General features: G+C 51.7%; 1 protein-coding gene across 3 annotated transcripts in view; it reads left to right on the plus strand.

Annotated features, from left to right (window-relative positions):
- Slc45a4 (solute carrier family 45 member 4) overlaps positions 1-20,519 on the plus strand; it is a 65,312-nt gene extending 44,793 nt beyond the window's left edge. For all 3 annotated transcript variants that reach the window (XM_021184010.3, XM_029469805.2, XM_029469804.2), the window contains 6 exons: positions 10,980-11,168; positions 12,834-13,013; positions 13,468-14,534; positions 15,164-15,263; positions 15,997-16,208; positions 18,688-20,519. In XM_021184010.3, coding sequence (XP_021039669.1) covers positions 10,980-11,168; positions 12,834-13,013; positions 13,468-14,534; positions 15,164-15,263; positions 15,997-16,208; positions 18,688-19,053 — 2,114 coding nt within the window. In that variant the 3' untranslated portion in view covers positions 19,054-20,519. The remainder of the gene's footprint in view (positions 1-10,979; positions 11,169-12,833; positions 13,014-13,467; positions 14,535-15,163; positions 15,264-15,996; positions 16,209-18,687) is intronic.
- Positions 20,520-24,987: the final 4,468 nt, after the last annotated feature.

Here is a 24,987-nt window from a genome sequence, read left to right on the forward strand (position 1 = left end):
CTTGTCCCCTTCTCCTCTGAGGGTTACACACTAGGCACCTGAATTCATGCTTTGTCATTGTCCCCAATGTGGATGTAGGTTTTGTTCTGGCTTTTAATGTATTATTTTTCATTCACACATTATTTGTATTGTGCACTCAAGCTCGTGTGTGTACACACCACAGTGCCAGTGTCCAGGTCAGAAGACAACTTTGAGGAGCAGTTTTCTCCTCCTATCATGGTTTGCTTGACCAGTGCTGCTTACTACCCTCCAAGTCCTCTCACTCAACCTCCTTTGTATGTCTGAGACAGTGTCTCTGTGTAGTCTTGGCAGACTGCCTCAGTGTGTAGACCATGCTGGCCTGAACTTGTAGTGGTCTTCCTGTTTCTACCTCTAAGTACAGGCATTACAGCGTGTGCCATCATTCCTAGCTTCCCATCCTCTCCTAACCCCCATGTGATATGAAGCCAGCTGGCTACCAGGCTGCCCCTTCCAGAGAGTCTGAGCAGAGGCAGGGCCTGAAAGAGCACCTCAGGACAGATCTACACACCTGCCCTGCCTATCTTCTATGGTTTGTGATGCACCCTGCCATTCCTAGATCACATACACTCTGGCATCTCAAACTGGGGACCAGATGTGAGCATACAGCTGCTTTTGAAAGACAGATTTGGAAACAGATTGCTGGGGAGTTTCTGGGAAACTTGTAGAGAGCCAGCCTAGCCTTCCTGGATGCCCCCCTGTGCTGTGTTCTCCTGTTCCATTCTCCCCTTGAGGAAGGGGTCAGTCTCCTACTACCATTTATTGTTTCCCTCTTGGCTCAGGAAGTATACTCAAGGGGAAAGGAAAATGAGATAACGGAGAAAAGGGTGCCTTTTGTTGTGGTCTATGGACTTGACTCATGAATAACTACGGGGCTAGCGTGAGATCCTGCCTGCTCTGCTTAGGGGAAGGTTCTGAAGAGTAGCACCCAAGAGCAAACAGTGAGGTCTGGAGCTTGGTGCGTGGGAAAAGCTGGTTTACTGTCTCCCACGTCAGGATAGAGCTGGGCACTTTGTAAACGCAGTCTTTATAGAGACTCCGGGGGAACAGGTGAGTGTCTAGGATTCATTCGCTGAAGCCTGAGCCAGCTCCTCCTCCTGTGGGGAAAGCCAGCCCTTTAGTAATCATCCACACGGAGACATTGGAAGATGAGAACAACCTCTGTGCCCTTCCCTCCCCATTCAAGGGGTTGTGTGAGGAATGTCCAGGGAGGCAGGGAGCATGCACTCTTAGATGCCAGTAGGCTAGGCACAGTGGCCTGACACTGAGTTGTCATCAGGGTGGTCATTTTCCTGGCTGTGGCTGAGCCCAGCCCTTCTTAGGTTCCCAGCACACGGCCACCAAAGCTGGCCGCCTTGCTGTGCCTCTGAAGCACACAACATGGCAAGCCTTTGGTGAGCTCGCCCGAGAAGCACCATCCCACCAGAGGCATCTAAGCACAACTCATCTCTACAGGAAGCGTGTGAGCACATGCAGATGTGTGGATGCTGGAGGTGTTCCCTACCACGGCAGGGTCTGTATGCCATGTCAGTGGTATGTACCCTCTTGCCACTTGGGTGCTCTGACTTCTCCTAAGGACTTCTTTCTGCCACCTTTGGTATTCAAGGGCTTATGTGCAGATAGCACGCCTTTGGTTTGTTACCTGTCTTGAATACCTAGGGCTGTGGAAGTATACAGTATCCATGTCCAGTGTGCTTGAATGCTGGAGTTAGGCATCAGAACCCTCACCCTCCACTCCCAAAGAAAGCACTAGGCTAGGTAGAAGGTTCATTTGAGCTGTGGACCTTAACCATCCTGGCAGACAAAATAAGCTCCCAGGCTTACCTGTTCTTGAAGGGTAGTGGTAGCAGGGGCAGAACCCACGACCTAGTCTGTGTTGGGTAAGTACTCTATCCACTGAGCTCTACTGTGTGTGCTGCCCCCACCCCACCCCAGGTTACAGACGTTCATGCCAGAGAAAATGCAGTCCTAGAGCTCTGGCTCTTGACATAGGAAAGAAGAACTTTAGGAGAGTAGCTACCTGGTGTGACTGTCACACCAGCGTGTGCTGCCACTGTTGGGCTAGAATGGGTGCTCTAAGAGTGAGGGAGCCTGGCCACAGGTGCCTCTCGGGAACTTTACCCAGGCTCCCTGACTAGCACCTCAGCCAGTGACCTGTGATCCCTTGCATGTTTGCAGCACTCAAGTCCTAACCCAGGAAAACAAGAGCAAAGTATCACCTACACTCAGGCTTCTTACCTGTTATCCCATGGCCCCTTCCCCACAGAGTGCTCTATGCCCTGTGCCAAGGCTGCTGCAATGTGGGCTGAAGGGGGCACTGAGGAGGCGCTGAGGGGCAAACCTTGAGGGCTTTCTGCTCAGTGATGTAAGCTGGGCACAACAGGACACACAGGACACACACTGCATGGGGAGAGGGGGCAGTTTGGAAATGTGCTGCATGTTGTTGGTTGGTTGAAATAGAATATACTGGTATATTTCACCAGCAACTTCCCACCCAGCAGAGACCCAAGAAAGAGTTCCTGTGCCACCTACATCCTCGCCTCCCCCACAGACAGTCAGGGCTGTGGTCCCTTGAAGGGCAACACTGTGCCTGCTTGTCTGTGTGTACATGCATGGTGTATGCATGTGGAGGGCGGGGCGGGGCCACCTTGAGTGGTATAGCAGCTTATGCTCCTGTGTTTGGGAGGGAAGTCTGGATTTCCTTGCATTTCAGATCATTGTGTTTAACAAACAATGAAATAGTCACCGCAGTCGTTTTTCCCAAGGAATTCTGTAGGCTGTTGTTCTTTTGTCAGATTCTTACTAAGCGCCTGCCTGTTTGTGCTGGGCAGCGTGCCTGGCGTGGAAGTGACATGGCAGCCCAAAGCCTGGGGCTGGCCAGGACACCTGGGCATGTCACCTGAACTGCTACTTTGCAGAGAAGAAAGCTTGTAAGTGAACATGGCTCCAGTTGAGTTGAGGCAGAGGTTGTGGACTTTGCCCTGGATGCCCTCTGCCTGGATGGAGTCTTCCCTGTCATGACTCAGAGACAGAATTGGGAACAATAGGGATGTATTGATGGAGGTTCCCTGGCTGAGTACAGGAGGAAGGACACAATAGGCGATGTCTCTGAGGATCACTGAGTGCTGAGTGAGGAGAAGTGAAGGTGAAGGCTACATAGTGACCAGACGGGGTTAGTGAGCCAGGAGCAGTGCTCGAGGATGCTGTGATTCAGAGCCTGGATGCCTCACAGAGATGTGCTCCAGACCCCCGAACTGCACTGTGCATGAGGCTGGTGATGAGGCAGGGTGGTTTGAGAAGCACTTGCTAAAGTTACAGAGTCCCTTGTATTTGAGGACAGAGCAGTAGGACATAGAACATACATAACAGGTTAATGAAGGCAAAAAATTAATCAGTTGCTGCAGGAAATGGCCATTTAAAACTTTATGATGAAAGCCAGAAGTGAGTTAAATGTTAACAAAATGCTACAAATATATGTTGAAAAGATAGACTAAAGGTATCAGCCACCCAGAGACCCCATCAAGGCCCACAGGTGCTTGCTCTGTGTGCCAGGCATTAGTCCAGCACAGCTAGGGAGTGTGCATGAGGGAGATGGCATACTGTTGTCATGGGAGAAGTGGGCTTTTTAAACAGAGTCCAGTCCAGTGTGGCCTCTTAACTGCTGAGCCATCTCTCCAGCCTGCTGCCTTTATTCTTAAAAGCAAGCAGTATAAAAGGTGTCCACTGGACCACTTGCCTGACTTGTGCAAAACCCTGGATTCTTGCCTAACGTGGAAGAAAAGGTAACTGTTTCAATTGAAGTTACAAAGAATATGCACGCATGTAACTTGTGTAAACAGTTATAAATAGGACTTGCCTTTGGTGAGAAATGGGTTGTCAGCTTCCTCTTTTTATTTTGTATTGTACTTTCTGCTGTGCTTTAAAGGAGCTGGAGCTTGGCGAATGTCAGGCAAGCCACATCCCCAGGGAAGTGAGGACGGGGATATGGTGGTGACAGGAAGTGATGCAATCTGTAACTCGTGGGCACATCAGAGCAAAGAGCTGCCCATTAGCCTCCATGGCATTGCAGACAGAGTACAGAAGGGGAGCCGAGAGAAACTGAGGGAGGCAGGAGATGGGCAGGGAGGACTTTCTCCAACAGGTGGCTGAGCTAAGGTGAGGGCAGAGGAGGAACTTGGGCCTGGATTGGGTCTGATAGCCAAGATGTGCTGGCTGGGGCAGATGCAAGTAGCTCGAGGAACAGTCATAATTTGTACGTTACTTTCTTGCCACCCGCATACCTGCAGTTTGGGCTTTCCTGTGAAGGAGTGACTACAGCGACTGCTGTGTTTAGGCGGCACTTTTTTCTGACCCAGCAGCAGTTGTGAGTTGCACTGCCTCTTCCTCTTGTAGAACCCGAAGCCCAGTAACACTTCTCTATTCTGTGCCCAGCTTGGCTGGCCTCCCTGCCAGCAGCCTTCCTCATGAGGCCTGGCAGCTCCTTGAGGACCACTTTGGATTCGTTGTCCTTTGTTGTCCCTTTGTCCAGAACATGGGTGTAACCTGACTTCCTCACTTGTATCCTTGTGACACCCGAGGCTGCTCGGCTGTCGTCGCAGTACAGGTTTTGGGTTGGAAGTGTACTTCAGTAGTGGGGGTCGTGACTAGTGACCAGGGTTATGTATATGCCGTCCTGAGTGCAGAATCCTGAGGGTGACATGTTTGTCTCACCAGTTCCCAGCAGTGCTGCGCAGACCAAACGCAGCTCAACACTTGACTGGACAGGCCCAGTATGGCTTCTGCATGCAGACCTGGGCAGAGGTGTTTACCTGCACAGGAAACGAGGCAGTGATAAGCCCAGTGTTGAAGAGTCTGTTTCACTTTACATAACTCATTTGAGAGCAGCCCTGGGCATGCCAGATGCACCTTATGCTCAAGAAGGGCAAACAAAAGGGTCACCTGTTCAGGGGTAGATGACACGACAGGAAACTTGAGTCCAGTCTTAGTCTGTCTATGCTAAGGCAGGAGTGCTGCAGATCTGCTTTAAGAGTTCACAGTACACAGCCCCCATCTCCTTCTGGAACTCCTCCCTGGGGGATGTATGATTCTGTTAAAAAGTCTAAGCCAGTTTAGATGGAGGAATACAATAATACCTAGAAGGATATGGGAGGAGGCAGAGAATAGGCACGAAGGCCCATTTTCCATGTCCTGTCTAAGGAACTGAAACTTTGAAAACGAAAGTACTGTCAGAGTCTAGCCAATGAGTCAAAAGTCTGAAGTGTCCTTCCAACCCAGGTCACCTTCAACAGAGCTACCAGGCCAGGCAGGGGCTTCCCAGTGACTATTTGTTCTATAGCCTGTACTCTCCTGGCATTTGACCTTGGGGGACTTGATGGACCCTTGGACACACGTATTTCTGAGCCCCCATATATCACCCCCTAAAGCTTGTCTGCCCTTCTGGTGCCCCACAGCTCTGGACTAGATACCTCTGAGCTTCTCCTGGCGCGTGAGCCTTGCCTACCTGGCTTGTCTGCAGGTTTCCATAGCTCCTTTCCTCCAACAGTCCTTCCTTCCAGGCAGGGCTACTCCTGTTCTTTGTCTTGTCCTACTAGGCCCGCCTGCCAAGTGTTTCCTCTCTGGGTACTCTTTAGCCCTAGACATGAAGAAGGAAAGGCTGTCTGGGAATGGAGGCAGAGAAAGGTGTCTGGGAATGGAGGCTGCTTTGCTCAGACCTAGGTAAAGGTGTTGCATGGCTCCTCCTCCGCCTTCCTGTCTGTCCTCACAATTCAGAGATGCCACTGAAGCAGGGATGCCACCTGGCCATACTCCTGTGTACCGTTTTACACAAATAGATGTCCAACATGGAGTGGCTTAGTAATGCTCACACACAAGCAAAACCAGACTGTGTTCCTAAAGGCACCAGAGGCCCTGTTCTCCCCCTCCCCCACTGCCACTCAGTCTAGCACCTGTGCTTCCTTGCTGGGGTCCTCTGCCTGCTACCTGCACGTCTTCCCTTAGTCCTAGTTACTGGTATAACTATAAAGGCTCTGGAAGCTTGTCTTGAGCTACTCACTTGTGCCATCTGACTACCTTTCCTTTGGACTCAGACCAGCTCAGTGCTATCCCATCATCCTCTGTACCATTCCCCACTGGCGTCTGGTAAGACACTCCTTCCTGCTTATTCCTTATCCCAGGCTGCTTTGTCTCTGCTTCCCTGGTGCCAAGCAGAGTGTACACCTGCTGGAGTGGAGTGGCTCATGGTGGTGGTGTCTCTGTGTTACTTAAGTCCCTGGGTCCTTAGATGTGCATACCTCACCCCATCTCATAAATGAAGTGGAGGTTAAGGCAGTGGGAGTCAGTGCTGGATGTGAGTGCTGCTACCAGAGCTGAGGCAACCTCTCCAACTGTGTAGGTTGTGGCATGGCCTGGGGAAGGCAGCCCACTCCTCACTCTGCAGCCTAGCATGGCTGCCCTGCAGTGGGTTCACACTCAGCTTGCTGTCAGACTCCTGAGGTCACTCGAGGATGCTGAGTTTTCCCACGAAGAACTTCTCACCAGCGCGTGTTATCATGGGGTTTTTGTCTAGGAGTACAAACCTATCTGGCCTCGCAGACTTGTCCATTGAGAGAAAGAATGAGTTCTTATTCCCATCCTGGACCTTTTGTTAAATATTTATAGGCCAGTTTCCCAGCCTCCCTCCCCCACAAAACACCAGTTTATCAAAAATGCCCTTGTGAATAGAAACCTCTGCATGTGACCCAAGTGTTGCAGTGGGCTGTCCCATGTACACACAGTGACACAGTGAGTATTTCCTGTGAACAGGGAACCTTCCGGGTCCCACCATTGTTGTTCAACCTTTGCCTGAAAAAAAAACAAAAATTATTTACTAGGGACTGGCGTAGTGTTTGTTTAGGGCTTTGCTGGGAATTGCCTGGCTGAGGCATCCCAGGGATGTGGGTGCTGGCAGCCGAGTGTTGGGGGTTGCAGCACTTTTGCTCACCCTGGGCAGCACTGGAGATCTCTGATGGAACAGAGTGCTGTCTTCTGGTCAGTGCTTTGGCAGCTCTCATACAGGTAGCTGAAATGGCATTTGATTTCCTGGAGGCCAGGGTCTGGAGTCTAAGATGGACTCCAGAATAGACGGGGGTGACAAAAAGCAGCTGAAATGCCACCACTGGTACTGTGTCCCCTGTGCTTGTGTCCCCCTCTTTGGTTTGCACAGCCCTGGGTCTCTGTTGCCAGTGCTACTTACTACCCTTCAGTCTTCCACAGTTGAGCTCACAGCTGCCCAGCCATGTTTCCTATTCCAGTAGATTCTGGATTCCTCCAGCACAACACACTGGTGTATCACCAGGCCTCCTAGCAGTCAGTCAACCACCCTATGGCTGTTAGCAGCATGTGGAGGTCTCACCCAGCTCCATACCTCTTCCAGGAGAGAACTTGGGGGTGGGGGGTGCTGTTGTGCTTGGTCAGTGTCTTGTCACAGGTACTGCAGAGTACAACAGTGTCAGCTAAGTGCCGAGTGTAGAGCTTCACACTGTAGCTCGCATTCCTACATCAGCAGTGACAAGGTGGCTGCCTGGTTGAGTACAGAGGATGCAGACCTAACGGTACTGAGAGGCACAGCAGTTTAACCTCTCCAAGGGTGTCTTGGTTGGTTTATCTCATCCTGACACAAGCTAGAGTCATCTGAGAAGAGGAAACCTTAGCTGAGAAAATGCCTCTGTTAAACTGACATGTAGACAATTTTTCTGATTCATGATTGACATGAATCAGCCCATTATGGGGACTGTCACCCCTACTTAGCTTGTCCTACATTTTATTTTTAAAAGACAGGATGAACAAGCCAGTAAGCTGCCATCTCCAGATTTCTGCCCGGAGGACTGTGACCTGAGGAACTTTAAGATCAAATAAACTCTTTCCTCCCCTGGTTGCTTTTCAAAGGGCTGGAGTTGAGATTGACAGCTTGTAGGCCGGTGCTCATCCCTGCGCCTAGAACCAGTGAGTGAGCAGCCCTGGACGCCAGCAGACAGACAGACAGACTGACTACATAAAACTTAGACATTAATCCTTAAATAAGGTGTGGGATCCTCTGGGACTGGAGTTATGAGCTGACATGTGGATTTGAGGTCCTCTAGAAGAGCAGCCATTGCTGCTGCGCCATCTCTCCAGCCCTTCTCTAAGTCTTTTGTGTCAGGAAGTATTACAGCCATCTTTTGTAAGGCGTGTGTGGGAGGCCATGTGATCTCTGCAGCAGAGTTTTCTTACTGGTTCTGGAACCATGGCTATTGGGCCGTGATGGCTACAGCTGTCACTTCTTGTAAAAGTAGTGACAACTGGTCCAAGGTCTCTTGGATGATGCTTCTGTCTCCATTCCTGGGTAGTCTTGTGTGATGTGCCCACCTGGAGGGGGCCAGTACTCACTGGCCCCTCTGTCTCTCATTAGCTACCCCAGCAGTGTAGGGCCTCATTTAATAGCTGGTTGTTGGCTGCTTGCAAGGCCTGTTGTTGTATACTGTGTGTGCTCATCCTACAGCCCACAGATGGATGTGTCTGTAACCCAACACACTACAGATGACAGTGCCATGCTCAAGTGCCAAAATGTTGAGCACCTTGCTCTAAAGCCTGCATTGTCTGTGGTCCATCTGTGAGAGCATCTATTGTTCTGTTCTAGTCTGTAGAGTGCTGTAGTAGACTGCTACTCTGTACTCTAGTCCATCGATAGGAAGCACATTGTTCTCCAGTCTCTATGCTCAGATGAATACATGTGCCTGCCTTTCTCACTGCCTGGGGTTTTTTCTGACCCTTTGCTAGATGCCACAGACTTCCTGCGTGCAGTTTCTGAACCTGTCAGTCATCTGTGACTCCTGTCTACCTGTATGTGTAACCTGCCAGTGTGGCTTTTGCCAAGCTGTGTGTTCGAGGGGTTGATGCCTGGGCCTACTGATGCTAGGGCGGTGGGGCCACAGGCTTCATTGGTGTTTGCACTGTCACCTCACTGGGAGAGTTCTGGCCCATGGGGACTTGTCTCAAACAGAGTTGGTATTGGGGCCATACTGCTGGGCCTAGGCCGTGAGGCACCTGGGTAAGGGTATCTGCCTGCTGAGAGGCAGGCTGGCCACCGGGAACTGTACAACAGCATCAACAGTATCGGCTCTGAGGAGAGACTGTGTAGGAGGAGAGAGGGCCTGGCCCACATGGGCCTTGTCTCACAACTTAATTGAGTCAGCAAAACTTTTTTGTTTGTTTTTTCGAGACAGGGTTTCTCTGTGTAGCCCTGGCTGTCCTGGAACTCACTCTGTAGACCAGGCTAGCCTCGAACTCAGAAATCCGCCTGCTTCTACCTCCCAAGTGCTGGGATTAAAGGCATGCGCCACCACCATCCAGCCTAGTAAAATTCTATACGTCCTCTCTGGCTCTTCGACTGGAAAGGGGCAAGGGGACTTGTTTGTCTCAGTGTCTTCATAGAGCTATAACCTGACTGAGACAAACTCAGGGCCTTACTCTGTAGAGTATGGAACCCTGTGCTCAGGGTGGATAGGCGCTGTGGGCAGCAGAAGGCGGTGGTACCTGAATGGAGAATCCTCCCCATTCCTCAGGTGTTGAGACAGTGACAGCAAGACAGCTGCTCCAGGCAGGGAAGGACAAGCCTGCTAAGGTTCTACCAGGTCCTATGACAATGCCCCATGCCCACAAGACTGAATTGAGCCCCTTATTTACAGGGTGGGAGGCTTCGGATGCTTCCCCCTCCCCTAAGAGACAGGACACGTGACATGGGCATTACTGAAGGGCAGAACAGTCCCTTGATTGCCTTGCCTAGTAAGACTGAAGAGCCCCGTACCATTAGAACTCCATTTGGCTTGTCTGTCGGAACTCACTGGGCAGACGCTGGTTCCCTGACTCTGTTCTGCTGACTTGGGATGGGAACAGATCTAGCCTTCCTGTAGCCAGGCATGGCTGCAGAGGTCAGCCCACACACGTTAGACCCTGGCGGTGTGCCCTGGTACCTAATGGCGTGATGGCACGAGGTTCTGCAAGGTGCTTCCTCCCTTGACATGCTCTCCTCCCACACGTTTATTTTGATTGCCAGCTCAACATGAGTCTGTTTCCTCAGTGTCCCTAGAGTGTGAGTGCTTGTCTGGTGAAGTGGTGAAGTGATCTTAAGCACACTTCGGGTCGCTGTAAAATGGGGAGTCTTGCTGATCTCGTGACGGCACTCACATCCAGGACACATGGTGTGCCACGCTTCTCCAGCCTCTACTCACTGCCCTCTACCTTAAGGACAACCAGCACTCTGTCCTGTAGTCACAGGCTCCTTGACGAGCCTTTACGTGTCAAGGAGTGGTGTGGCATATGCTCAGGTGCAAGGTCTCTGTGGTACAGAGGGTCCTCAGAGCTGCTGGCCTGTACCCAGGGCCATCATTCATCTGCTCTGTTGACACCACTTTTGAGTTTGTATGACAGGAAGGTGGCATAGCCTCTGATGTCAGGCTGTCCAGGTTCCATCCAGAGGCCACCACACTCACCATGTCATGCCTGGGCAGATTGGAAAGCTAAATGGAAGACAGGGCCCTGCGTGACCTCCTGGCTCCAGGTGGATACATGTGAGCTTTTATGATCCCGGTGCTCAGGAGGGTCACTGGGGGGCCTTTGGCTCTGGAGACCCTTGCCAAGACTTTCTATAATAGATTTTCCTCAGTGGCTGTTCTATTCCTGCAACCAAAGGCATTGTACCACTTCCATAGTATGACATAGAGGGACAGGGTAGCTGAGTAGCTCAGCCCTGCTCAGTACCAGCAACATAGTGGTCCTTCAGGCAGAGCCCAGTACTGGTTCTAAGGTCTGGAGTACCCTCTTTGTCTAGCATCTTCAATTCCAGAGGACCCTTAGGGAAAAGATGTATCCTGAGGAGACTTGAGGGAGCTAGAGTATGTGTTTATGTAGGGTGTACATGATGAGTGACAGGCTGTGTGTCCCTGCAGGCCTCCCTGAGAAGTACTACAGCCTCACCTGGTTCCTGAGCCCCGTACTCGGCCTCATCTTCACACCGCTTATTGGCTCTGCAAGTGACCGCTGCACCCTGAGCTGGGGCCGCAGGCGGCCCTTCATCCTTGCGCTGTGTGTGGGGGTCCTCATTGGTGTTGCACTTTTCCTCAACGGCTCCGCCATAGGTGAGTGTTTGCCGAGCTTGCAGTAGTACGTGCTTTGGGGGCCTTATCTGGTGACTTCACTGGGTCACTGTGCAAGGACCAGCTCAGGCTGCTGAGGACCTCCTGGTGGAGACTGTGGCAGGGAGCTTGGCAGTAGAGCCGGCCCCACATGGGAAAGCTGGAGGAACCTGTTCACAGGGAAACGCTTCCTGTTGTGATGGCTTGTTTTTAATGCGTATCTGACACCACGTCCTGTTTCCAGAAGGATTTCAGAAATTATCTTTTCTTTTTTGTTCTCCTTTTCTTAGACATGGTACTGAGAATGTCCAGAACCCAGTCTGATGTTTGTTTTCTTGGTTCATGCCTCGTGTGTTGTTTTGCCTCTTTCTGTTGTTTTGTTTTTAATTAAAGCCACTCTCTGTGGGAAAATATTTTCTGCCTTGCGGGCACCATTCAGAACCGGTAGAAACAAAGCCTTGTGTTTTGGCTCCTCGGGGGAAGGAGTGCAGTGTAGGTTCTAAGGGACAGGTCTGCCCACGTTCCAGAGGCAGCAGGGCTGTGGATGGAGAGAGAGGGGCCCCACAAGACCATCCCCAGGGGGCAGTCACAGCTCTGAGAGCCAGGGTAGGGACAGTCATTCTCATTCTGGGCTGAGTCACACCTGTACCAGGCGGATCCTCCAGCAGAGATGGTTCCCAGCTAGGAGTCTGCAGGTGACACTTTTCCGCTGTTTTCTGCAGGCCCTGGGCCTGTCTATATCACCTGCAGGCATTCCTTTACTTTGCTGTATGTGGAGGCATGTATAGAGAGCAACACTGCCGCATACAGCCAGGCTGAAGGCACCCACTCTTCAGCCTGAGCTCTTCCCTTGCTAGCAGGGTCTCCTTGGGCAACCCATGGGCCAGCCTGTCAAGGTGTCACCAGAGGACTGTACTTCATGGACAGACCTGTCTTTGCCCCACCTCTAGTCCTGAGGGTTGGTCCCAGTATAAGCTAAGGAGGGCTCAGGTCTGGAGATCAGTCTAGGCAGGCTTGGTTATCAGGTGAGCCTTGGTGCTCAGGGTGCCTGCCAAGGAGGTGTGGCCTTAGGTCCTTATGTATTCACAGCCTGGGTCTAGTTTAGAGGCTAAGGCAGAGCCAACCAGCCCAGGAAGCAGCAGAGAGCAGTTTGTATTGGTGGGCACAGGAGGAGATGGCGTCCTCATAGAGACAGGCAGGGGTCCTTGCACAGCCAGTGTAGCTGATGCCAGTAGGTTTACCAGCTGGTGGCCACTGTTGCCTGGTTGGCAGAGGAGGAAAAACCTGCTCCCCTTCTTTCTTGAAAAACTATGAGGGAGGGAGAGGTAGCTTAGTAGGGAGCAGTGCTGCTCTTGCAGAAGACCCAAGTTCAAGTCCCACCCAGCATGCACATGGTGGCCACTTGTAACTTCAGTTCCAAAAGATCTGATCCCCTCTTCTGATCTCGGCCGACATCAAGCACACACAAGATGGACGTCCATACATGAAGGCAAAACACTCATAACAAAATAAATCCTTTTTAAGAGAGGGAGCTCTTGAGGGCTGGACAAAAGGGGACATGCACAAACCACAGGAATGGGGTCAACTTTCCTGCTCTCCTGAAAGCATTTGCCTGAGGAGCCTGACAGTTGGCACTGGCATATGACTGCTTCCCCACACTCTGTCCAGGTCTGGCGCTCGGTGATGTTCCCAGCCGGCAGCCCATTGGCATTGTCCTCACGGTGCTGGGAGTGGTGGTCCTGGATTTCAGTGCCGATGCAACTGAAGGGCCCATTCGTGCCTACCTGCTGGATGTGGTAGACAGTGAGGAGCAAGACATGGCCCTCAACATACACGCCTTCTCTGCTGGTAAAGCCCCACCCCAGGCCCCAGGTGGGCGGGAGGGATCGGTGGTCATTGGTGGTGGTGATCAATGACAGACAGGGCTTTAGGAAGCTCTGGGACTCACTTTACATGTGAACCCAACAGGATAAAGGGGCTGAGGAGCAAGGCTAGGAGGGAGCAAGGCCTGCCTGGGCGGGTGACATGCCTGCCAGGCAGACACTGCCCAGGCTCTGTCACTCAGCTTGAGGGGAGCACGTGGGTGCGCTAGGGTTGCTCTGGGTCCAAGACTCCTGTTGTCTTGGTTTCTGACTGGGAATAGTGTTAGGCCAGTGTTAAGAGCTGTGCAGTCCCCTGAGTTGTTCTGTTTTGTTGTCTCAGCTGTCCTTTTGTTCTCCATCTCACTGATTCGCCACATAACCCTGTGCAAGGGACAGCCCTGTGCTGGGGCTGAGGCTCACTGTCCCCTCTCTATCTACAGGCCTTGGTGGGGCCATTGGCTACGTGCTGGGTGGGCTGGACTGGACGCAGACCTTCCTAGGTGACTGGTTCCAGACGCAGAACCAGGTGCTGTTCTTCTTTGCTGCCGTCATCTTCTCTGTGTCGGTGGCTCTGCATCTCTTCAGCATTGAGGAGGAGCAGTACAGCCCACAGCAGGACCGCGGGCCTGAGGATCCCACCCTGCCCGGCACCAGCGTTCAGCCTGGCGCCCCAGCTCCTGCCTCCCGCCTCAGCTCCCTTGGTGGGGGCATGCAGGACGGCAGCCCCCCATTCCCAGATGAGGTGCAGTCAGAGCACGAGCTGTCCTTGGACTACCTCGATGTGGACATTGTGCGCAGCAAGAGTGACTCGGTGCTGCACATGGCTGACGCCACACTGGACATGGAGCCCCAGCTGCTCTTCCTGCATGACATCGAACCCTCCATCTTCCAAGACGCTTCCTACCCCAGCACCCCCCAGAGCACCAGCCAAGAGCTCCTGAGGGCCAAGCTGCCCCGCCTGTCCACGTTCCTCAGGGAGTCCACCAAGGAGGACGACACCTTGCTTGATAATCACTTGAATGAAGCTAAAGTCCCAAATGGGAGAGGCTCCCCACCAATCAACTCCCTCAGCCGCTCCAAGGTAGACTTGAAGCCCTCAGTCACATCTGGTTCCATGAGGCGGCGTAGGCACATGTTTCACAGGCAGGCTTCTAGCACCTTCTCATACTACGGCAAGATTGGATCTCACTGCTACCGCTACCGCCGGGCCAACGCAGTGGTCCTCATCAAGCCGTCCCGAAGCATGAGCGACCTGTATGACCTGCAGCAGCGGCAGCGCTCCAGGCACCGCAACCAGAGTGGGGCCACTGCCTCCAGCGGGGACACGGAGAGTGAGGAGGGTGAGACAGAGACCACCGTGCGCCTGCTGTGGCTGTCCATGCTGAAGATGCCCAAGGAGCTGATGTGGCTCTGCCTCTGCCACCTACTCACTTGGTTCTCTGTCATCGCAGAGGCTGTCTTCTATACTGACTTCATGGGCCAGGTTATCTTCAAAGGGAACCCGCAGGTGAGTAGCCTCTGGCTGCTAACTCCACTGCCTAGGGAGCTAGGCAGCTTCCATGTCAGGGCTTTGTGTGATCCTGCGTGCACTGCCCCTGCATTCACACAGCCATGTGGGTCAGGGAATGCCCAGCAGGCAGCTGGCCAATGTGCATCCTGTTGCATGGTCATTCGCACAGCTGAGACAGAGATGTTGTTGCAGTGGGCCCTGTGCTGACCATTTGTGATGCCAGGGACCTTCACAGTGCCAGAGCCACTTTGAAAACCGTGAACAGAGTGTTGATTCAACTATCAAAGTGTAACAGCCTATTTTTATTCTTGCCAGGCCCTGCCTGTGTTTCTGGGCTCACACTGTCTGTGTAGGTGGCCACAATGGTCTGTTCTGTTATACCTTTTTCAGGTGCTAGCATGGCAGCTCAGAGAAGGCAGAACCATTTCTGCAGGTCCAGACCAGCCTTATTCCAGGGCCAGGCAGGAGGATTCCACTTCTCGTTGTGGGCAACAGTCGCATGTGGCCAGGAAGGGACTGGAAGTAGCTTACCAGATACTGACCTGGACTGCCTGCATGGGGTGCAGAGTAATCTCCTCTGCCCTAAGGGCAGCAAACACCTTCAACCTCCTCTCTCTCTACAACAGGCCCCCTCCAACTCCACCAAGTGGCATGCCTACAATGCTGGCGTGAAGATGGGCTGCTGGGGCCTGGTCATCTACGCTGCTACTGGTGCTATCTGCTCAGGTGAGAAGATGGCATGCCCAGAGTATCGGAATCCTGACCTTTGCCTCCATAGAGGAAAAGCTGCTAAAGTTGGTTGTTGTGGCCTGGGATCAAGGAGGCTGTCCTGTGTGCTGGCTCAGGACACTGTCTAGCATGGATGGCACCTGTTGATTAGCATGATGTCCCTGGCATGCCAACCCCCTCTGGGGCCCAGCAGTCTGAAGGGCACTGTCCAGCCTGCCAAGGACAGGAGCCTGATGGCTGGGGTGATAGACTCCCATCCTAAGGTAGCATGCCTCTGTCAGTCCTCCTTCTTATCTGCCCATACTCAGTCTGATCCTGGAATGGAAGTCAGCTTTGCCTGATCTGAAGTTGAAGCGGGAAGGGTGGGACAGGTTGGGTGACGGGGACCACACCACTATCACCAGTATGATTCCTGCAGGAGGCAGTACCTGTGAGGACCCAATCAGGAGGCAGGATCCTCAGACTGGCCTTGAGTGCTGGGAACCTAGAGTGACAAGGGAAGGGCCAGAGATTTCTCCCAAGGAGACATGGGTGGGCAGTCAGCATCCCATGGAGGCCAGAGAGCTGGCTTCTTTCAGGAATCAAGGTGGGCATGGGGCGGCGCGGTTCAGGTGGTCAGGAGACTAATTTATACCTGCAGGCCTAGGTTAAACCAGAGGGAAGCAGTGTTGGGGGTAAAGGGTGTGTGTGGACAGCACCTAAGTCATTATCCCTGTGACCCTCTCTACAGCCTTGCTACAGAAGTACCTGGACAACTATGACCTGAGCATCAGGATCATCTACATGTTGGGGACACTGGGCTTCTCCGTGGGTACCGCTGTGATGGCCATGTTTCCCAACGTCTACGTGGCCATGGTCACCATCAGCACCATGGGCGTTGTCTCGATGAGCATCTCCTACTGCCCCTATGCCCTCCTAGGGCACTACCATGACATCAAGGAGGTACAGCAGTCTAAGGATGCTAAGTGAGGTGATGATGAGGCCGCCTCTGACCTGCTGTCCTCTGTCATCCCTTCTGATGAAGGCAACAGCTGTTCCTCTCCTAGTCATCCTCTGGCTCCAGGGTTTCTCTCCTCTGACCATTCTGCCCCTTGGACCCACAACCCCCTCTACCATCATTTTCCCCACTGTGGGCAGTTCCCTTTCCAGACTCACTGTTTGGCCCCTGATCTAGTAGCCTCAGTGCCGTTCACTTCTGTGGCCTTTGAAGAGCTACTCTGTTAGCCACGGCTTTTGAGCTACTGTTGGGCCCTATGTAAAGGGTCTGGAGCCAGGTGTAGAGGAAGCAGTTATACACCCACTAGGAAGGTGAATGGCCAGAACCTCAAGATCCTTTATAGCAAGTTCAAGGCCAGCCTGGGCTACTTAAGACCTTATTTTATAAAGAAAGGAACAAGTATGCACCTGGTACGCTGGCGCACACCTTTGATCCCATTAATCATTAAAGCAAAATCAATTCTCTCAGTTCATGCTCACCACACCCACTCCTAACAGCGGTGGTGTTTTATAGATGCATTACTCTACAGAGTTCATAACTGTTCAGGCTAAACCACCTGCTAGCCTTTCACAAGTGAGTCGTGGGACCCAGGGCCTCCCACCCTATCTGCCGTGTCACCAGATGGCCACATAAGTGCATGTACTGTGCCTCTGGCCAGTTCTCTCTGTTCTTGACAGGTGTGGTTCATTCTTCTTTAAAGTAGGAAGCTCTGTCTTGATGCCACGCATCCTGAGCTGCTCGGCTCTGTTATTCAGGGTCACCCCTGTGATCACGTTGTAGCCTGTGTTGGTCAAGAATTCCTATGGAGGTCAGCCTGGACTCCCAGAAGCCCTATTGTCTCTGTCTAGTGAGTGCTAAGATTACAGACATGAGCTGTCATGTACACCTAGAAGTTTCAATATACAGCTTTTCTTTTTTTCCTTCAGAGGCAGGGTCTCACTAGTATCTCTGGGCTGGCCTGGGATTTACAGAGTGCCCCTGCCTCTGCTTCTTGAGTGCTGAGATCCATAATACGGATAGCCACACCCAGATACTGTATTACTTTTAAAAAAATCTTTTTTTCAGAGATTTTCCTAAGGTCTAGGGGAAATAGCTTAGTAGATAAAGGTAGTGTCCAAGCATGAGGCTCTGAGTTCAGATATCCTGGACCCATGTAAGACCTGGGATATAGTAGCATGTGCCCATAATTATAACCCCGGTGCCAGGGGGCAAAGACAGTCCCTGGGGCTTGCAGCCTAGACCGCCCTCTTCTGAGTGAGAGACCCTATTCATAGAACAGGGTGAGGAGTGGCAGAGGAAGACAGGCACCTGTGCTGACATCTGTCTCCCTATGTGCACAGATTTTTATGGTTTTTTTTTTTGTCTTGATTTCTATTTTGAACCCATGATTTGAATTCAGCATGATTATTCAGTATGATGGTGAATTTCTGACATTTTGGAGTTTTTTTTTTTTTAAAGATTTATTTATTTATTATATGTAAGTACACTGTAGCTGTCTTCAGACGCACCAGAAGAGAGCATCAGATCTTGTTACGGATGGTTGTGGGCCACCATGTGGTTGCTGGGATTTGAACTCTGGACCTTCGGAAGAGCAGTCGGGTGCTCTTACCCACTGAGCCATCTCACCAGCCCCATTTTGGAGTTTTTAATGATAGTAGTAGTAGACTGGTTTCTAATAATGAAAATTAGAGAAAGCATACATACGTGATTTCAGTCCTTAAATTGATTGATTATACCATCTGTGGCCTAGCATGTCCCATATATGGTGAAATGGGTGGTGCTCCCTTGTGGCCTCTGTCAGTTGAGTAAGGTGGGGTTCTCTTCTGTTCTTTCTGGTTTCTGCAAGGTGTCTTTAAAATCTCCCTCTGACTGTGGTGTACACGAGTCTAAAATCTGATTGTGGTTTCTATCTTCTGGGTAGATTGGCCTTCATATCTCTAGGACAAAGTCTCCTTTGGAGACTTGGGTGAGTGTAGCCATGTTGTGCCAGGCATGCACATGTTCATGTTGTTCAAGAAACATGAACAAATAGAACTGCCTGGTTGGTGTTCCCTGCTCTGTCACCTGAGCCCACATGCATGTGAGTGACTTAAGCTCCCTGCTCTCCAAGGAGATCTTCAGGGTAAGGGGGGGGGCACCCCTAAGTCTGCCCTACCTCTCTTTCTTTGGACTGGAGGTAGTTTTCTGGGGAATAAGGTCCTGATTAGGTTGTAGAACTACTTCTGTGTTTCCCACTATGAGCCATAATGTTCTACCTCTCTCCTTATTGCCCAGTGCCAGGCTGGGCTCTGGAGAATCCAGTTGCTAGCTGCCTAGCTTAGGCAAGTGTGTCTCCTCCCTCAGTGCAGTCGGTGTGCATAGCCTTGAGGTACTAATGAAGACCGCCTTCTCTGTGCCCTCACACCTGTGTCCCTTCCCTTGCAGTATGTCCACCACAGTCCGGGGAATTCCAAGCGTGGATTTGGCATTGACTGCGCCATCCTCTCCTGTCAGGTCTACATCTCCCAGATCCTGGTTGCATCTGCCCTTGGAGGCGTGGTCGACGCTGTGAATAGTATCGTTGTCATCCCCATAGTGGCTTCTGTGGGCTCTTTCCTGGGCTTCCTGACAGCCACATTCCTGGTCATCTACCCTGAGGTGTCAGAGGAGCCTAAGGAGGAACAGAAAGGCCTGTCCTCAGGGCCCGCTGGCGAAGGCGAGGGTGGGGCGGGCAGTGAGAAGCCCACTGTACTGAAGCTGTCTCGGAAAGGGGGCCTTCGGGGGCTGCTGGAGACGGAGTCCATGGTGTGAGCCCCCGCTGGTACATTCCACACTGGAGGGCAGGGCGCGCTGGGGGTTAGGCTTGCCCATACCGTGCGAGCTGGAGTTCCTTCCCAGAGCACAGTCCAAGTTCAGTAGGTGTTAGGTGTAGGGTAGGTTTGAGCTATTAGACAAAAATATCACACTAATTACCTTTCCCACGATTAAAAAAAATCATTTGAAATCTTTTTTTATTGAAAAAGAACTTAATTTCAGCTGTCTTTTATTCTGCAGGTATTATCATTCTGCATGTTTTAAATTGTGAAATATTCACAGCATAGTCAATAAGCAATTTAGAAAACATAAGGGTCTGCATTTCTAAACCAGTAATTGGAAGTGCAGAAACTGACTCCCTTGGCAGATACCATCTGAAGGCAGCAGACAGCAGCGCAGTTTCCAGATTGCCCAGCAGGTGTCTGTTGGAGACACCTTCAGCATCAGTCTGGTATTGCAGCGCCTCAGAGTATTTTTCTGTTTATTTTAGAAACAGTATTTTCTTTTTCACAACTGTGGTTTTCTTAGAAGAACATCATCTCTGGCGAGTTAGGCTCGCAATCCTGTGCACAGCTGAGACCACACACCAAAGCTGGGGAAAGGTCCCAGAGGTGTTTGAGCAGAAGGCAGCCATTCCCCAGGGCAGCCTCCAGACATCCCACCCAGGGACAGCACCAACCAGCAGGGCTGAATGTGAACTCTCAGTGTGCCTCCTGCGTGCTTGTGTGTAAGTTTGTCTGTCCAGTCCCTACCCTCGTGGTCCTCCCCAGAAGCCACCACAGGGCAGCTGTTGGCTCCGTGGGACACTTCAGCTTGTCTCTACACGTTTGGCTGGAAATCAGGCACAGAGCTCCTCCGGGTGAGCATCGGCTCCCAAGTCCTGCTGCACGGCTACCTCGAGAGTGGGAGACAGTGGCATCAGAGCAGGGCACGGGAAGGTGCCGAGCCTACCTCCTACCACATTGCTGACATTGATTCTCGCTGGAACCTAACTGAAGTCTTGTGAACTCCTCACCTGCTCCTGCTGACGGTCACTGGAGTGGGATGAAGGCAAAGAACAGCAAGCATCTGCCTGAGCAGGCGGGCTGCTGACCCACGATCCCTGCGGTGTCCCGTTTCTGCACATGAGCAGAACATGGGCTTCAGGGAAGCAGGCTCAGCAAGTACAGCTGTGGGTAAAGACTTTCCAACGACGTCTCTGTTTAACAACTCCAGTCTCTCGGTTCATGAAACAGTCGGTCTGCACTCAGGAGAGGGGAGAACCTCCCTGGATGGTACCCAGATGAAGTCAGAGCCATGCTCTTGTTGCCTCGGTTGGTGTTTTTACATAAAGTACTTTAAAGTGCATGAGAATCATGCTGCAATATGAGCATTCTAAAGCAAATATATATACATATATATTTCAAGATGAAAGTAAGCAGTTTTTAAATAAATTACTTGAATTTTCTGTGTCTTCAAAGGAACACTGTGTTTATGTCCTTGGCCTGGGCTCTCTTGCCACATTCCCCACACAGGTGGCACTTTGTCGTCTTTAGTGTTTTATATCTGGGAAGCAGAGGCAAGCTCAGGATACAAGGGTACCTTCCCCTTGCCTGGGTCTTCCCTCGAGCCTATGCCTGCAGAGAACTGTCTCTACCTTCCAGTGTTTTCTGTGTTGCGAATGGAATTGCAGGTCTCCTTCTTGGGTAGGGGAAGTTGGACTCCAAAACACAGTCCCAGTGCTAAGCCCCCAGCCAGCTCAGCCCCATCAGCGGGGTGCTCTGTCTCTTTGGGGAAGCAGGCACTTCTGGGCTCCTCCCTCCAACCAGCATCCTTAGCAGGTCACTCTTGTGCAACATAGTTTTAAGATGGTATTCCCTCCTTCCTGAAACAAAGGACTACAGCCTCTTGTTTTCAGGCACCCTGCTTTTCCACGTTGCCATAGGAGGACACAGAGAGAGGCAAGGACGCATAGGACACTTAGGTGGGCAAAACCTGGAACCATCAAAATGAGTGTGAGGTCCTAGGACACACGCTGCTCACAACACCTCACCCAAAGGCTTCTGCAGACCTTCCCCACTGAAGCAGAATGACTGACAGGGGGCTTGAGGTCTAGCAGAGACCACACCCATAGGAGCAAGAGATAATAGGATCGCCACGAACAGTGGTCCAGACCTTAGGATGCCATGGCTTCCACTTACCATAAGCTGAAGTACCACAAGGATACTGTGTTTATGGCACAGGTCTTGGCAAAGCCACCAGTAAAATGCTGACACCCAGTAAGAACAGTCAGCCAGAGGCATGCATGTTTGTTACTGTCAGATCAGGCTGCACATCTGGTACTTTTTAAGACCTGAGCCTGTTAGGGTTTGCATCCAAAGGCCGCTGTCTGTGGGTCTGGCCAGTGTGAGGGCCCTTGGGATGAGACCCAAGGGTGATAACAGAGTTGATTTCTGGGCTTCCTTACAGATAAATATAGTGAGCCATGGGCCTCGAGGTGGATGATGTCTCAACCAGAGTAAACAAGTAGCCAGGCCCTTTTGCCTAGCCCTTCCCTCACTGAGATGCCAAGGGACGAGGGCTGGCTTTGCAGTGGGTGATGCCAAAGCTTGTATTGCTCAGACCAGACCAGGTACTTCTGTTTCCTGACTTGGACTTGCAGACCCAGCACTCACAGGCACTGGGATCCCAGAGAGTGCACCTGAGTAGCTCTTCCGTGGCCTATGATCTTGAGAGGAAAGGTGGTTCGGTTCCCTGGACCCAGGGGACTGGAAGGGTCAAACAGATGCCCATTTGTGGCCAGTGCTGAGGATGCAAACGGAGGAGTTAGCTTTGTAATACCTTGGGATTTAGACGTGAAAAGCACCTGTGTGGTAGGGGATTAGCAGGAATTCCACTGGTCCCAGGCCACAGAATTGCATGCAGGTTACTAACGGAAGGGAGCCCGCTTCTCTTTCCCGTGAAAATCAACACATTTTTTTAAAGTTTGCCTGCAAGAGAGTACAAGCCCGTTAAGTGGTCCACAGCCTGGGGGCAGAATGGCATGGTGGCACTTCCTGGTATCTGGAAAGCTAGCTATGGGACGTTGTCTGTTCTTAGCCTAAGGTCTCAGCTGGAATATTCACACCAACAGGTGCACAGCCCTCAGACTCCCACCCTTGAGATCCTCAGGGCCCTGTGAGAGATGGTTTGGACAAAGTTGGGAGTGACAGAGCAGGATCTGGATGGTAGCCTCCTGGAGTGGTCAAGATGTCATAGAAGGTGCAGTGACCCCTCCCATCAGCTGCAGCCTGGCTGCCTTATCTCCCTGGTACCTACCACTGGCTTCTGCAACGCATGGGGTTAATGGCTCCCTTTGTCTGTGGCCAGTGGTCAGTGCAGGAGCAGCAACCATGGCTATGTGTGCTACAGGTCAGTGTCCTAAAACATCTACTGAAACCAGACGCTCATCAACCTCACATACACCAAACGCCATGGCCCCCTAGCTGTGCCGCTTCCCCATGAACCTCTGCCTTCAGCCACCAACCAACACCTGGATTGTGCAGGTGAAGCCACCGGTGGGTCCTCCTCCATGGCTGTCACCAGAAACGGGCTTACCCCTCTGCATGTGAGCTTTCGAGAGTGCCTGGGGACTGCCCAGCACGGCAGCCATGCTGTCTGCTGGACTGACTCTTATTAAACGGGGCAGGCAGGGGGCGTGCACACCCATAGCTCATCACCACTTCATGAAAAGCCAGCATCATGGTGGGAAGCCTGAGACAGCCCCTCTGACAGCAACCCTTGGGCCTCCAGGAGCACAGAGCAACCTGGGCATCCCAGCTGCCTCCCCTGCTGCCTGTTGAAGGTCCTGTGCTGGGACCCAGTAGCAGGAAGAACAGTTGTTAGAAAGGCCTCGGCACAATGGCACTCCCCAGGCACCTCGGAACAAAAAACGATTTAGTTCCTTTGTGAACTGGAAACAGGACAACTGTTATCAACTTATTAAGTTGGAGCACTGTAATAGCTCTTGCTGATTTTTAGCAACAGTTAAGTGTGTGTTAAACACATGTTACAATTTATGAAGAAACAGATTCTAGAGAGAGTACTATCACACACGACAACTTTGTTTTTTACTAGGTGGATATTGATGTCTGCTGCTGTCCAGAGCCCCTCTAGGGCTTTGTCCTTTCTTTGTCACATGCTGGGCTACTGGTCCCTGTACATCACTCAGCGTGTATGGCCTGACTCCTTCCTGCCAGGCTAGCGTCTCCCTGCCGCTATTGCTGTTACGCTGTGGTTAATTCAATAAATGTTACCATTGCAGATGACAGTGTGGTCTTGTCTTTTTTGAGTGGCTGCCTGCCTATTGAGTCCAGTGGGAGGCAGAATGTTCTTCCTGGCTGTGGCCAATGCCTGCAAAGCACAGCAGAGTCCCCGGAGCTCCCCTGAGTCTGCAAAGTAGGCTCCTGCAGTTCAGCCTCCCAGAGTCATTCCTGCCCAGAGGTGAGGAGGTCGGGCCTGTACCTGGTGGGAGGATGGGGCCCTCCCTGATGTAGGGAAACTGGTGAGCAATGAGAGGTTCCAATGAGCAAAGGGGGAGGTGTCTGGTGGGAGCTGTCCCTTGTGTGCGTGTACACCCTTGGGTGCTGGAGATGGGTGTCCCATGCCTCCTTCCTGGGGCAGACTGTGTCATGTGTCTCCTAGTGACCTGCTACGGTTTATAACAACCCTTGATAGGGTTCTCAACCTGGGTCACGCCCTGAGCATGGGGCTAGAGTCATACACATACATACCCGTGGAAAGCCTCTAGCTGCTGCTACATTAGCTACGAACTTCCACTGTGGAGCCCTAAAGGACCCTGGAGACAGTTACAAACTGCAGTTGGGCCAAAGAACAGTGGTTTCTGACAGGAAATGCTGGTTCAGGGTCCTGGGATCCTAGCTTCATACACACGCAAGTCAGACGGGGAGAGCTAGGCGTGGCACCCCTACCATCAACCAGCCCTGACAAGTGCCTGAGATCTCAGGGGATCTCAAGGGTGGCAATCAGGAAAGAATTTCTCCGAAGGGTCATCCACCCCACTGCTGGCTGCAGGAGCCAGAATCCACACCTTCCAGGCCTTTAGCAGCAGTCAGACAGTGAGTGACTTATGGCTCAAACACCCTATCTGTGTAACCTCAGCTGAGAGGTGGCAGCAGTCCTGGGCCAGGACCCTCTCCTAGCTCTCCAAAGGTCAATCTCTAAGATTGTATGTATGCAGTGACTATTGAGGCGAAGAGCCCCTAGTCTCCTGTCACCCCATAGACTTCCCATGTGTGTCCGGACACACTGGAGTGACAGGTATGCACAGTGCTCCTGGCTGAGGAAGTTCACTTTTTTCTGTGCTAATGAAAATGTGTGATGTCACACACTTGGCCATCAAATGACTCGATTTAAGTTGCATAAAAACTAACCACGTTAACTGTTTCTTACTTATGAGTGTTTTGCCTGTGTGTTTACACAGTCACCCTGTGTGCACAGGTGCCTGCAAAGGCCCTCGAGCTGCAGGTGCAGGCCCTGTGAGCCAACACATGGAGGTTGGGACCCAAACCCAGGACAACAGAAACAAGTGCCTTTAAGCACTAAGCCCCACTGAACATCTTTTTAAAGTGGCCATCTAAGTAGCTTCATTGGTAAGGTACCTTTTACTCAGTTTTCAGTTGGGCTTTTCATCTTAATTTGTAAATGTTCTTTACATATTGGGGATTTAAATTTTTTTTAAAAAGGCTTTTGTCAGCCAGGCGTGGTGGCACACGCCTTTAATCCCAGCACTTGGGAGGCAGAGGCAGGCGGATTTCTGAGTTCGGGGCCAGCCTGGTCTACAGAGTGAGTTCCAGGACAGCCAAGTCTACACAGAGAAACCCTGTCTCGAAAAACCAAAAAAAAAAAAAAGGCTTTTGTCAGATCTAATGTTTCCCCTAGTTATGGTTCCTT

Source organism: Mus caroli, unplaced genomic scaffold, assembly GCF_978045245.1.
Source record: "Mus caroli unplaced genomic scaffold, Mus_caroli_1 scaffold_16, whole genome shotgun sequence".
NCBI classification, from domain to species: domain Eukaryota; kingdom Metazoa; phylum Chordata; class Mammalia; order Rodentia; family Muridae; genus Mus; species Mus caroli.